General features: G+C 24.6%; 1 protein-coding gene across 1 annotated transcript; it reads left to right on the top strand.

Moving 5' to 3' along the window:
- The first annotated feature begins 766 nt into the window (after positions 1–766).
- Positions 767–11,446, top strand: LOC111423069 (Golgi to ER traffic protein 4 homolog). Its single transcript, XM_023056322.2, has 5 exons — positions 767–969; positions 1,039–1,117; positions 1,181–1,384; positions 10,591–10,898; positions 10,954–11,446. Exons 1-5 carry the CDS (start codon positions 857–859, stop codon positions 11,201–11,203), a joined length of 954 nt encoding a protein of 317 aa, XP_022912090.1. The 5' UTR covers positions 767–856; the 3' UTR covers positions 11,204–11,446.
- Positions 11,447–14,419: the final 2,973 nt, after the last annotated feature.

Below are 14,419 nucleotides of genomic sequence, written 5' to 3'. Positions count from 1 at the left end.
ATCTTATTATTTTTGATGTTTCTTAAAAAATAAAGGAATGATGGAGGCTTCCGGTTTAAATGTAACCTTAATTTTTAAATATTCTTAATCTACACAAAAAATTCTTCAAAATGATTCTAAAGGCGACTTATTTTGCGTAATAATTTTGCGACTTATTTAAATTTTAACATGTTTTATTAAATCCAAGATGGCCGAAAACAAAACACCAATTAATAATGACAAATATGGTTTTAAAAGCTAATTTTGTGATAAAAATGAGGTGCGATACATCAAATTGGGTTAAAATTTTCTGATTTTTACGAAAATTTTATTATTTATGACCTTTTTGATTATTTTTTTTTAATTAGTGAGAAGTTAATTACATTCCTATTTCGAGGTAATCACAAAGACAAAGGTTTCTTCTTTTTTATTTGCCAAATTATTAAAATTAAACTTCAATTATCGAATTTTTAGAGTTAATTTTTTATGCGAATTAATTTAATTCGATTATAATCAATAATATCAGATTTTTTAGTAATTAGCTTAAATTTGTAACAATTAAAATTTCCCGCTTTGAGTGAACCAAAAAGAAGTGATACCAACCGTCTTGAATCTCAAAGTATAATAATACAATTAAATTATATTTATTTAATTTTAATTAAAACTAGATTGATGTAGCAAAATTAATTAATAAAATAATTATAATATGATGATTTATATAAATTAATTCTTTTTGTTAATGGTTAATACCAACTTTAATAATTGACAAATAAACTTACTAAATTTGACGTTTCCGAGATGGTCCGATTTTGACACATAAAACTGTAGAAAAATAGTAAAGAGTATTTCGCGAAACTTGTAAAAACACGACTGCGAAATGGCTTCGGTCAATGCTCGTGGCGTTTCGCGAGTTTTGCAAAAGATAGACAATTCGATTAAAAACGGGGAATTCTACGAGGCTCACCAAATGTACCGAATGTTATACTTTAGGTAACTAAAATCACAACGAAAAATTAATTTCGAGAACATTCCACGCACATTTTCTTTCCTTTATTGCAGATACTTGGGCCAAGAGAAGTATTTAGAATTATTGGATATGTTGTATAATGGAGCTATGTCGTTTTTAGATCACAACCAGGTTAGAAAAATATAAATAAGTTAATAAATAAGCGTAATTCAATTAAAAAATATGTTTTTTAAGGATATTAGTGGAGCTGATTTAGGTACTTTACTAGTGGACGTTTTGGTTCAATCCGGGAATAAAGATTACACATCGTGGACACCGAAACTATGTAAAATTTTCGCGAAAATTAATCCAATAACGCCCGAAAGAGACACTTTTATTATTAAAACCATAAGATGGTCTTCCTTAGATGGTAAATTTGGACACCCATTTCTTCATCAAGTAAGAAAAATTAATAATAAATGTCTTTTTTTGTAAAGTGAGGTTATGTTAAATTTTTTTTTTAAAGTTGGGTTATGTTGCAAAATTAAATTAATTAGATGTATAAGAAGAAGATAGATGTGAGAATATGAATAGTGGATGTTGTAAAAGATAAATAATTTATAAAAATTATGAGAAAAGCCAATGAGGTGGACTAAAAAGTCTACTTGGAGGGGCAAAACAGTGATTTTTGTAACAAAATGATACGATTTCCCTCATCCACTTGTTCTCAGCAGAAAATTTCATACAAAAGTTGTTCTAAATTAAATTCTAAAACGATTTTCTCAATAAAAAAAATATATAAAGATATATATATAAAAATATGTTTGAGGTTATATCCTTATTGTTGATTTAATCAAAAAAAATTGTTGACAAAGTTTGTTTAGAATTGTTTAAGGAACAATTTTTGTTAACACAATTTTTTTCTAACTTGAAATTTTAATTTCCCACTGAACAGTATGCTACAAAAATTAATATTTTTGAGGTTATATCCTTATTGTTGATTTAATCAAAAAATGTTGTTAACAAAATTTGTTTAGAATTATTTCAGGAACAGTGTTTGTTAATACAATTTTTTGCTAACTTGAAATTTTAATTTCCCTGTGAATAGTATGCTATCAAAATTAATTATCTCGATAATTATTGTTTTTATCAAAAAATGTTTTAAATAAAATTTGTTTCAATTTCGATTTTGAATCAATTATCTTAATAAAAATTTTTTACATCTCTATAATTAACCATCTAAGTTTAATTATGTATAAAAACGGAAAAATTATTATTTTGGGGTTGTCTCCTTAATTATTGATTAAATCAAAAAAAATTGTTGACAAAGTTTGTTTAGAATTGTTTCAGGAACAATTTTTGTTAACACAATTTTTTTCTAACTTGAAATTTTAATTTCCCACTGAATAGTATGCTACAAAAATTAATATTTTTGAGGTTATATCCTTATTGTTGATTTAATCAAAAAATGTTGTTAACAAAATTTGTTTAGAATTACTTCAGGAACAGTGTTTGTTAATACAATTTTTTGCTAACTTGAAATTTTAATTTCCCTCTGAATAGTATGCTATCAAAATTAATTATCTCAACAATTATTGTTTTTATCAAAAAATGTTTTAAATAAAATTTGTTTCAATTTCGATTTTGAATCAATTATCTTAATAAAAAAATTTTACATCTCTATTAATTAACCATCTAAGTATAATTATGTATAAAAACGGAAAAATTATTATTTTGAGGTTATCTCCTTAATTATTGATTAAATCAAAAAAAAATGTTGACAAAGTTTGTTTAGAATTGTTTCAGGAACAATTTTTGTTAACCCAATTTTTTTCTAACTTAAAATTTTAATTTCCCACTGAATAGTATGCTACAAACATTAATATTTTTGATGGTATATCCTTATTGTTGATTTAATCAAAAAATGTTGTTAACAAAATTTGTTTAGAATTACTTCAGGAACAGTGTTTGTTAATAGAATTTTTTGCCAACTTGAAATTTTAATTTCCCTCTGAATAGTATGCTATCAAAATTAATTATCTCAACAATTATTGTTTTTATTAAAAAATGTTTTAAATAAAATTTGTTTCAATTTCGATTTTGAATCAATTATCTTAATAAAAAATTTTTACATCTCTATTAATTAAGCATCTAAGTGTAATTATGTATAAAAACGGAAAAATTATTATTTTGGGGTTATCTCCTTAATTATTGATTAAATCAAAAAAAAATTGTTGACAAAGTTTGTTTAGAACTGTTTAAGGAACAATTTTTGTTAACACAATTTTTTTCTAACTTGAAATTTTAATTTCCCACTGAACAGTATGGTACAAAAATTAATATTTTTGAGGTTATATCCTTATTGTTGATTTAATCAAAAAATGTTGTTAACAAAATTTGTTTAGAATTACTTCAGGAACAGTGTTTGTTAATACAATTTTTTTCTAACTTGAAATTTTAATTTCCCTCTGAATAGTATGCTATCAAAATTAATTATCTCGATAATTATTGTTTTTATCAAAATATGTTTTAAATAAAATTTGTTTCAATTTCGATTTTGAATCAATTATCTTAATGCAAAATTTTTATATCTCTATTAATTAACCATCTAAGTATAATTATGTATAAAAACGTAAAAATTATTATTTTGAGGTTGTCTCCTTAATTATTGATTAAATCAAAAAAAGTGTTGACAAAGTTTGTTTAGAATTGTTTAAGGAACAATTTTTGTTAATACATTTTTTTTCTAACTTGAAATTTTAATTTCCCACTGAACAGTATAGTACAAAAATTAATATTTTTGAGGTTATATCCTTATTGTTGATTTAATCAAAAAATGTTATTAACAAAATTTGTTTAGAATTACTTCAGGAACAGTGTTTGTTAATACAATTTTTTGCTAACTTGAAATTTTAATTTCCCTCTGAATAGTATGCTATCAAAATTAATTATCTCAACAATTATTGTTTTTATCAAAAAATGTTTTAAATAAAATTTGTTTCAATTTCGATTTTGAATCAATTATCTTAATAAAAAAATTTTACATCTCTATTAATTAACCATCTAAGTATAATTATGTATAAAAACGGAAAAATTATTATTTTGAGGTTATCTCCTTAATTATTGATTAAATCAAAAAAAAATGTTGACAAAGTTTGTTTAGAATTGTTTCAGGAACAATTTTTGTTAACCCAATTTTTTTCTAACTTAAAATTTTAATTTCCCACTGAATAGTATGCTACAAACATTAATATTTTTGATGTTATATTCTTATTGTTGATTTAATCAAAAAATGTTGTTAACAAAATTTGTTTAGAATTACTTCAGGAATAGTGTTTGTTAATAGAATTTTTTGCTAACTTGAAATTTTAATTTCCCTCTGAATAGTATGCTATCAAAATTAATTATCTCAACAATTATTGTTTTTATTAAAAAATGTTTTAAATAAAATTTGTTTCAATTTCGATTTTGAATCAATTATCTTAATAAAAAAATGTTACATCTCTATTAATTAAGCATCTAAGTACAATTATGTATAAAAACGGAAAAATTATTATTTTGAGGTTATCTCCTTAATTATTGATTAAATCAAAAAAAAATTGTTGACAAAGTTTGTTTAGAATTGTTTAAGGAACAATTTTTGTTAATCCAATTTTTTTCTAACTTGAAATTTTAATTTCCCACTGAACAGTATGCTACAAAAATTAATATTTTTGAGGTTATATCCTTATTGTTGATTTAATCAAAAAATGTTGTTAACAAAATTTGTTTAGAATTACTTCAGGAACAGTGTTTGTTAATAAAATTTTTTGCTAACTTGAAATTTTAATTTCCTTCTGAATAGTATGCTAAAAAATTAATATTTTTGAGGTTATTGTTGATTTAATCAAAAAATGTTGTTAACAAAATTTGTTTAGAATTACTTCAGGAACAGTGTTTGTTAATACAATTTTTTGCTAACTTGAAATTTTAATTTCCCTCTGAATAGTATGCTATCAAAATTAATTATCTCAACAATTATTGTTTTTATTAAAAAATGTTTTAAATAAAATTTGTTTCAATTTCGATTTTGAATCAATTATCTTAATAAAAAAATGTTACATCTCTATTAATTAAGCATCTAAGTACAATTATGTATAAAAACGGAAAAATTATTATTTTGAGGTTATCTCCTTAATTATTGATTAAATCAAAAAAAAATTGTTGACAAAGTTTGTTTAGAATTGTTTAAGGAACAATTTTTGTTAATCCAATTTTTTTCTAACTTGAAATTTTAATTTCCCTCTGAATAGTATGCTATCAAAATTAATTATCTCAACAATTATTGTTTTTATTAAAAAATGTTTTAAATAAAATTTGTTTCAATTTCTATTTTGAATCAATTATCTTAATACAAAATTTTTATATCTCTATTAATTAACCATCTAAGAACAATTACGTATAAAAACGGAAAAATTATTATTTTGAGGTTATCTCCTTAATCATTGATTAAATCAAAAAAAAATGTTGACAAAGTTTGTTTAGAATTGTTTCAGGAACAATTTTTGTTAACCCAATTTTTTTCTAACTTGAAATTTTAATTTCCCACTGAACAGTATGGTACAAAAATTAATATTTTTGAGGTTATATCCTTATTGTTGATTTAATCAAAAAATGTTGTTAACAAAATTTGTTTAGAATTACTTCAAGAACAGTGTTTGTTAATACAATTTTTGGCTAACTTGAAATTTTAATTTCCCTCTGAATAGTATGCTATCAAAATTAATTATCTCAATAATTATTGTTTTTATTAAAAAATGTTTTAAATAAAATTTGTTTCAATTTCGATTTTGAATCAATTATCTTAATAAAATTTTTTTATATCTTTATTAATTAACCATCTAAGTATAATTATGTATAAAAACGGAAAAATTATTATTTTGAGGTTATCTCCTTAATTATTGATTAAATCAAAAAAGATGTTGACAAAGTTTGTTTAGAATTGTTTCAGGAACAATTTTGGTTAACACAATTTTTTTCTAACTTGAAATTTTAATTTCCCACTGAACAGTATGGTGTTCTTTTAATCAAGATTTTCTGAGAACGAGTGGAGGGGGTCATGAATCACAATAATTTTTTATTTAAATGATATTTGGAATAAATTGTTTCACATGTATAGAGTGATGTAGGATTAGGTTGTTAAGTTAAAATCACATGTTTTAAAAGTAACAAACTAAAATACCATAAAATGGGGTTAAAGCAACACTTTTGAACATTCAAAGGCTCTTAAAATTAACAACAAAATCAATTTCACTTTAACAATTATTGGAAAAATCTGATTTATGGTTGTACTAAAGAATGGTGTATTTGCAAAAAGAGAAAGAAACAAGTATTTAGTTAAAATATTGCAAACATAGCTAAAAATCTCATCATTTTTCCTACAACTTGATTATAGCAAAAATATGAAATATCTGGAACAGGAGGAAACTCATACGAGTTTTTTATTGAATACTTTTTTAATGCAAAAAGCCGTTTTGAAAAATCACTTTTAGTTCTTGAGAAAAAATTTTTGAAATGATTGAATTTTACAATTTTCGCCGATTAAGTTTTAAAAATTCGTGTAAAATCCAGTTCTTGGAATATGAGTATGAAAATTTCCCAAAGTATTAATAAAAGTGGCCACTTTCTAATGAACCAACCCGTTTTGAAAAATAATTTATAGTTTTTGAGAAAACAAAAAATGTTAAAACAAACCTTACATTTTCGTATAACCTAAAAGTGTCAAAAAAGATGCTAATTTAAAAATTCCTGGCAGCCGTATTTGTAGAAATTAAGGAATGATACTTATTCTAAATTAAAGCTCAAAGCTTTCTCTTTAAAATAATGTATAATAATTGTTGGGTTGGATTGGAAAAATATTGAGAAAAAAAATTTTTAAACAAAACTTACATTTTCGTATAACCTAAAAGTGTCAAAAAAAGATGCTAAATTAAAAATTTCTGGAAGCCGTATTTATTGAAATTAAGGAATGAGACTTATTTTAAATTAAAGCTCAAAGCTTTCTCTTTAAAATAATGTATAATAATTGTTGGGTTGGATTGGAAAAATATTGAGAAAAAAAATGTTGAAACAAAACTTACATTTTTCGTATAACCTAAAAGTGTCAAAAAAAAAGCTAATTTAAAAATTCCTGGAAGCCGTATTTATTGAAATTAAGGAATGGGACTTATTCTAAATTAAAGCTCAAAGCTTTCTCTTTAAAATAATGTATAATAATTGTTGGGTTGGATTGGAAAAATATTGAGAAAAAAAATTTTGAAACAAAACTTACATTTTCGTATGACCTAAAATGTCAAAAAAGATGCTAATTTAAAAATTCCTGAAAGCCTTATTTATTGAAATTAAGGAATGAGACTTATTTTGAATTAAAGCTCAAAGCTTTCTCTTTAAAATTATGTATAATAATTGTTGGGTTCGATTGGAAAAATATTCAGAAAAAAAATGTTGAAACAAACCTTACATTTTCGTATAACCTAAAAGTGTCAAAAAAAGATGCTAATTTAAAAATTCCTGGAAGCCGTATTTATTGAAATTAAGGAATGAGACTTATTTTAAATTAAAGCTCAAAGCTTTCTCTTTAAAATAATGTATAATAGTTGTAGGGTTGGTTTGGAAAAATATTGAGAAAAAAAATGTTGAAACAAACCTTATATTTTCGTATAACCTAAAAGTGTCAAAAAAGATGCTAATTTAAAAATTCCTGGAAGCCTTATTTATTGAAATTAAGGAATGAGACTTATTCTAAATTAAAGCTCAAAGCTTTCTCTTTAAAATGATGTGTAATAATTGTTGGGTTGTATTGGAAAAGTATTAAGAAAGGAAATGTTGAAATAAAACTTACATTTTCGTATAAACTAAAAGTGTCAAAAACGGTGCAAATTTAAAAATTCCTGGAAGCTGTATTTATTGAAATTAAGGAATGAGACTTATTTTAAATTAAAGCTGAAAGCTTTCTCTTTAAAATAATGTATAATAATTGTTGGGTCGGATTGGAAAAATATTGAGAAAAAAAATGTTGAAACAAAACTTACATTTTCGTATAACCTAAAAGTGTTAAAAAAGATGCTAATTTAAAAATTCCTGGAAGCTGTGTTTATTGAAATTAAGGAATGAGACTTATTCTAAATTAAAGCTCAAAGCTTTCTCTTTAAAATGATGTATAATACTTGTTGGGTTCGATTGGAAAAATATTGAGAAAAAAAATGTTGAAACAAACCTTACATTTTCGTATAACCTAAAAGTGTCAAAAAAGATGCTAATTTAAAAATTCTTGGAAGCCGTATTTATTGAAATTAAGGAATTAGACTTATTCTAAATTAAAGCTCAAAGCTTTCTCTTTAAAATGATGTGTAATAATTGTTGGGTTGGATTGGAAAAATATTGAGAAAAAAAATGTTGAAACAAAACTTACTTTTTCGTATAACCTAAAAGTGTCAAAAAAGATGCTAATTTAAAAATTCCTGGAAGCCGTATTTATTGAAATTAAGTAATAAGACTTATTCTAAATTAAAGCTCAAAGCTTTCTCTTTAAAATGATGTATAATAATTGTTGGGTTGGATTGGAAAAATATTAAGAAAAAAAATGTTGAAACAAAACTTACATTTTCGTATAACCTAAAAGTGTCAAAAAAGATGATAATTTAAAAATTCCTGGAAGCCTTATTTATTGAAATTAAGGAATGAGACTTATTCTAAATTAAAGCTCAAAGCTTTCTCTTTAAAATGATGTATAATAATTGTTGGGTTGGATTGGAAAAATATTAAGAAAAAAAGTGTTGTAACAAAACTAACATTTTCGTACAACTTGAAAGTGTCAAAAAAGATGCTAATTTAAAAATTCCTGGAAGCCGTATTTATTGAAATTAAGAAATGAGACTTATTCTAAATTAAAGCTCAAAGCTTTCTCTTTAAAATGATATATAATAATCGTCGGGTTGGACTGGAAAAATATTGGGAAAAAAATGTTGAAACAAAACTTATATTTTCGTATAACCTAAAAGTGTCAAAAAAGATGCTAATTTAAAAATTCCTGGAAGCTGTATTTATTGAAATTAAGTAATAAGACTTATTTTGAATTAAAGCTCAATACTTTCTTTTTAAAATGATCTGTAATAATCACACCTAATAACCATTTATCAAAGAGATACCTTTTTGAACAACAAAATATAACAACACCACTTTTCACTAAACTTTTAATCTCACATCTGAACGAATAAGTTTAGGTATACCTAAAAACCTAACAACCCTACAGTGTGGATTGTGTCATTTTTTATACAGCTTCTTTCTTGTATAGTAGAAAGTACCGACACCTCTAAATGCGCCGAATAGATGACTACAGTTTAAAATGAGTGTTTGAAACTACCGGTACTTTAAAGTAACGTCGGGACACAAAAGGGTTGATTTGAATTCAATAGCAGTCCTAGGTATGCCATATTTCTGAGAAACTTTTCTGTAAAACCCCTGTCCAGATTTTATTTCCTGTACAGGGTGGTTCAAATTCGATGTCCGAATAGGCTAACTCGGAAACTATAAGAGTTAGAAAAAAAGTAGCTTACATGTCATGATCTCGTTTTTCGAGAAACTGTTACTGCCGAAAACCTCAAAGCGCTATCGTTTTTTGTTTTTCCCCTAGAGGCCAAAATTGAAAATATCGTAAAACCAACAAGTGCAATTATCTTGGTTATTATTATAGGTGGAGTATTATAAGTAAGACATTATAGGGACACTTTTTTACAGAGAATTCGATGACGTAGTCAAAAAATTTTTTCGGTTTTAGATTTTGAGATATCATGACAATTTTCGTTTTTTTAAATGGAAACAACCACTGATTATTCGCTTATTAAATTCGTTTTTTTTGTGATTACAAAAATATAGGGTTTGATAGGTCTATTTCTTATTGTTTTAGAATAAAGCTAAAAATAAACTTTTTTTTTTACAGTTTCCTGTAAATTACAACTAAAAATTAAAAAAAAACATATTTCTGATATTTGAAACAAATACATTTGTTGAACTATTTAATTTATATTTGTTTTACACAAAACTTGGGATAGATTGCATTATTTCACATTTTTTTATTAATATTTAATATTATTATTAAATGACTTAATAAATTATTGATAGATGGCGCTCATATAATTTTTTTTAAATTCTAATGAACAGCAACATTTCTTTGTATTCAAAAATTTCGTGAAGTGTCAAATTAAAAATCCTGTTTTTTAAGATTGATTACGAAAAGTTTAACAGTTTAACAATTTTTACCGTAATTTACAGGAAACTGTAAATTTAATTTCTTTGACGACTCTAAAAAAAGTTTATTTTTAGCTTTATTTTAAAACAATATGAGGCTCAATAAGTTTAACTTTGTTTTCAATCTACATAGCGCCATTAAATAACATATTTAAGCACAGCAAAGTACATTTTTATGCAGATGATACACAAATATACATACAGTGTGTTAATTAATTATCGTACCCGACGTCATCACTGCAAGTATGCAACCAAATACGCAAATCGCGAATTGCAATACTAATACTGTGATATTGGTTGCATAGTATCTTATTTTTTATTTTATATTTCTATTGTATTTAGTAAAATTGATGATTTGTTACATTAAATTTAATTTTTAGAGTATAGCTCAAGTATATTGGAACGAAAAAAATTATATACAAGCAAGACATCATTATTTACATTCAAAGGATGGCCAAGGATGCGCTCGCCTTTTAATCGAATTCCAAAGAACGCAAGGATTCCGTTGCGAAGCAGATTTGTTTATAGCTCAAGTCGTGTTACAATACCTTTGTTTAAGCAATAAATCGACTGCGAATCAAACGTTTGCAAGCTACACTCAACAACATCCAAGTATCAAGAAAAACGGTCCGCCCTATTTATTACCTTTATTAAATTTTTTGTGGTTTTTACTACAAGCGATAGAAAGGTACTTATTTAAACAACCCAATTAGTTTTTTTTAAACAACTAATTTTGTTTTTAGCCGAAAAATGACGTCATTTACTGTTTTGTGTCAACAATACGAACCGTCGATAAAACGGGATCCGTGTTACGTTCAATATTTAGATAAAATCGGACAGATTTTTTTCGGATTAAAACCACCTCCACAAACGGGAAAAGCATTCTTTGACAATTTCATTCAGTCATTTTTAAACGCTGAGGATGATAGTGAAGATGAAGTCACCCTGCCATCGTCTAGTAGACAGATAATCGAATCAACAGATTTGGATTAATTTAGTAATAATAAAAAAATAAAATAAAAAGAGAATTAAACAGTCCTATTTTTAAGTAAGAAAGCAAAAAATGAGGTGAAATGACAAGAAGAGAGGAAAAACTTGAAGATATTTGTACATAACCTGAAAATTAACGATTTTTTTTTTTCATCATCACCTATTAAGGGAGAGTTTTTTGTTTTTAATTAATTTTTTTAAGTGACAAATCGTCACATTTTAATTAAAAAATAATTAATTTTTTTCTTTGGTAAGTTTTAGTTGAATTATTTTGATTTGAGTAGAAAAAAATTGTTTATTTTATTATATTATGTAATAAAAATAAATTAACAACCTTAATTAATTAAAATTATTAAAAAAAAAATTTTTTTAATCAAATTCGGTTGATGTATGCAACTCATTTAATTTGAGTGTTAATTGGGTTGCCTATTATTAATTATTAAACTTATTTTAAATAAATAAAGAGCACATGGATTAAATTTTTTTAGTTATTACATTAAATTAAAGTGTTTAATATCACAACATATCATTAAGTGCTCTCATTGGCTAACAGATTTGTTTATCTGTCAAATAAATATAAAAAGTGTCAATCAAAATGTCAACTTTTATCATACTTTTACTCAATATCAAATTTTCCAAGAAATTAATTTTGCTATCATGTGTGTCTTTTTATAAAACATTACTAAATCGCAATTTTGCAATAAATTTGATTTAACATTTCATTTTAAAAGAATACAAACACAAAATCTAAAAAATAAAGGAATGATGAGGACTTCCGGTTTAAATGTCAACTTTAATTTTTAAATATTTTTGATCTACATGAAAAATCCTTTAAAATAAATCCAAACACGACTTATTTTTCTTATTAACTTTCCAAGTTATTTGGATTTTAACACTTTTTATAAAATCCAAAATGGCCGAAAACAAATGATTCATAAATAGTTTATTAGATAATTAAAAAACGTGTAAAATGAGCCCAAACTCGGCATATCTAGGTGTTATAACACCCGAGATATCATTATTTTTATAAATTCAAGATGGCCGAAAACAAAACACTAATAAATAATGACAAATATGACTTTAAAAGTGAATTTTGTGATAAATATACGGTGTGATACATCAAATTGGGTTAAAATTTTCTGAAATTTACGAAAATCTTATTATTTTTGCCGTTTCTTAAAACATAAAAGGAATGATCACATCTTCAAGTTTAAATATCAACTTTAATTTTTAAATATTCTTCATCTACACGAAAAATCGACTTATTTTGCTTATTAACTTTCCAAGTTATTTCAATTTTAACACTTTTTATAAAATCCAAGATGGCCGAAAACAATGGATTCGTAAATATTTCGTTAGATAATTAAAAAACGTGTTAAATGAGCCCAAACTTGACATATCTAGGTGATAGAACACCCGAGATATCTTTATTTTTATAAATTTAAGATGGCCGAGAACAAAACACTAATAAATAATGACAAATATGACTTTAAAAGTGAATTTTGTGATAAATATAGGGTGTGATACATCAAATTGGGTTAAAATTTTCTGATCTTTACGAAAATTTCATTATTTTTGATGTTTCTTAAAAAATAAAGGAATAAACACATCTTAAGGTTTAAATATCTACTTTAATTTTTAAATATTCTTCATCTACACGAAAAATCGACTTATTTTGCTTATTAACTTTCCGAGTTATTTCGATTTTAACACTTTTTATAAAATCCAAGATGGCCGAAAACAAATGATTCGTAAATATTTCGTTAGATAATTAAAAAACGTGTAAAATGAGCCCAAACTTGACATATCTAGGTGGTAGAACACCCGAGATATCGTTATTTTTATAAATTCAAGATGGCCGAAAACAAAACACTAATAAATAATGACAAATATGACTTTAAAAGTGAATTTTGTGATAAATATAGGGTGTGATACATCAAATTGGGTTAAAATTTTCTGATCTTTACGAAAATCGTATTATTTTTGACGTTTCTTAAAAAATGAAGGAATAATCACATCTCCAGGTTTAAATATCAACTTTAATTTTTAAATATTCTTCATCTACACGAAAAATCGACTTATTTTGCTTATTAACTTTCCGAGTTATTTCGATTTTAACACTTTTTATAAAATCCAAGATGGCCGAAAACAAATGATTCGTAAATATTTCGTTAGATAATTAAAAAACGTGTGAAATGAGCCCAAACTTGACATATCTATGTGGTAGAACACCCGAGATATCGTTATTTTTATAAATTCAAGATGGCCGAAAACAAAACACTAATAAATAATGACAAATATGACTTTAAAAGTGAATTTTGTGATAAATATAGGGTGTGATACATCAAATTGGGTTAAAATTTTCTGATCTTTACGAAAATCTTATTATTTTTGATGTTTCTTAAAAAATAAAGGAATAATCACATCTTCAGGTTTAAATATCTACTTTAATTTTTAAATATTCTTCATCTACACGAAAAATCTACTTATTTTGCTTATTAACTTTCCGAGTTATTTCGATTTTAACTCTTTTTATAAAATTCAAGATGGCCGAAAACAAATGATTCGTAAATATTTCGTTAGATAATTAAAAAACGTATTAAATGAGCCCAAACTTGACATATCTACGTGGTAGAACACCCGAGATATCTTTATTTTTATAAAATCAAGATGGCCGAAAACAAAACACTAATAAATAATGACAAATATGACTTTAAAAGTGAATTTTGTGATAAATATAGGGTGTGATACATCAAATTGGGTTAAAATTTTCTGATCTTTACAAAAATCTTATTATTTTTGACGTTTCTTAAAAAATAATGGAATAATCACATCTTCAGGTTTAAATATCAACTTTAATTTTTAAATATTCTTCATCTACACGAAAAATCGACTTATTTTGCTTATTAACTTTCCGAATTATTCCGATTTTAACACTTTTTATAAAATTCAAGATGGCCGAAAACAAATGATTCGTAAATATTTCGTTAGATAATTAAAAAAACGTGTGAAATGAGCCCAAACTTGACATATCTAAGTGGAAGAACACCCGAGATATCTTTATTTTTATAAATTCAAGATGGCCGAAAACAAAACACTAATAAATAATGACAAATATGACTTTAAAAGTAAATTTTGTGATAAATATAGGGTGTGATACATCAAATTGGGTTAAAATTTTCTGATCTTTACGAAAATCGTATTATTTTTGACGTTTCT

This window comes from Onthophagus taurus, chromosome 5 (genome assembly GCF_036711975.1).
Source record: "Onthophagus taurus isolate NC chromosome 5, IU_Otau_3.0, whole genome shotgun sequence".
Lineage (NCBI taxonomy): Eukaryota > Metazoa > Arthropoda > Insecta > Coleoptera > Scarabaeidae > Onthophagus > Onthophagus taurus.
The sequence above is the reverse complement of the archived record's forward strand: the minus strand, read 5'-3'. Positions and strand labels throughout refer to the sequence as shown.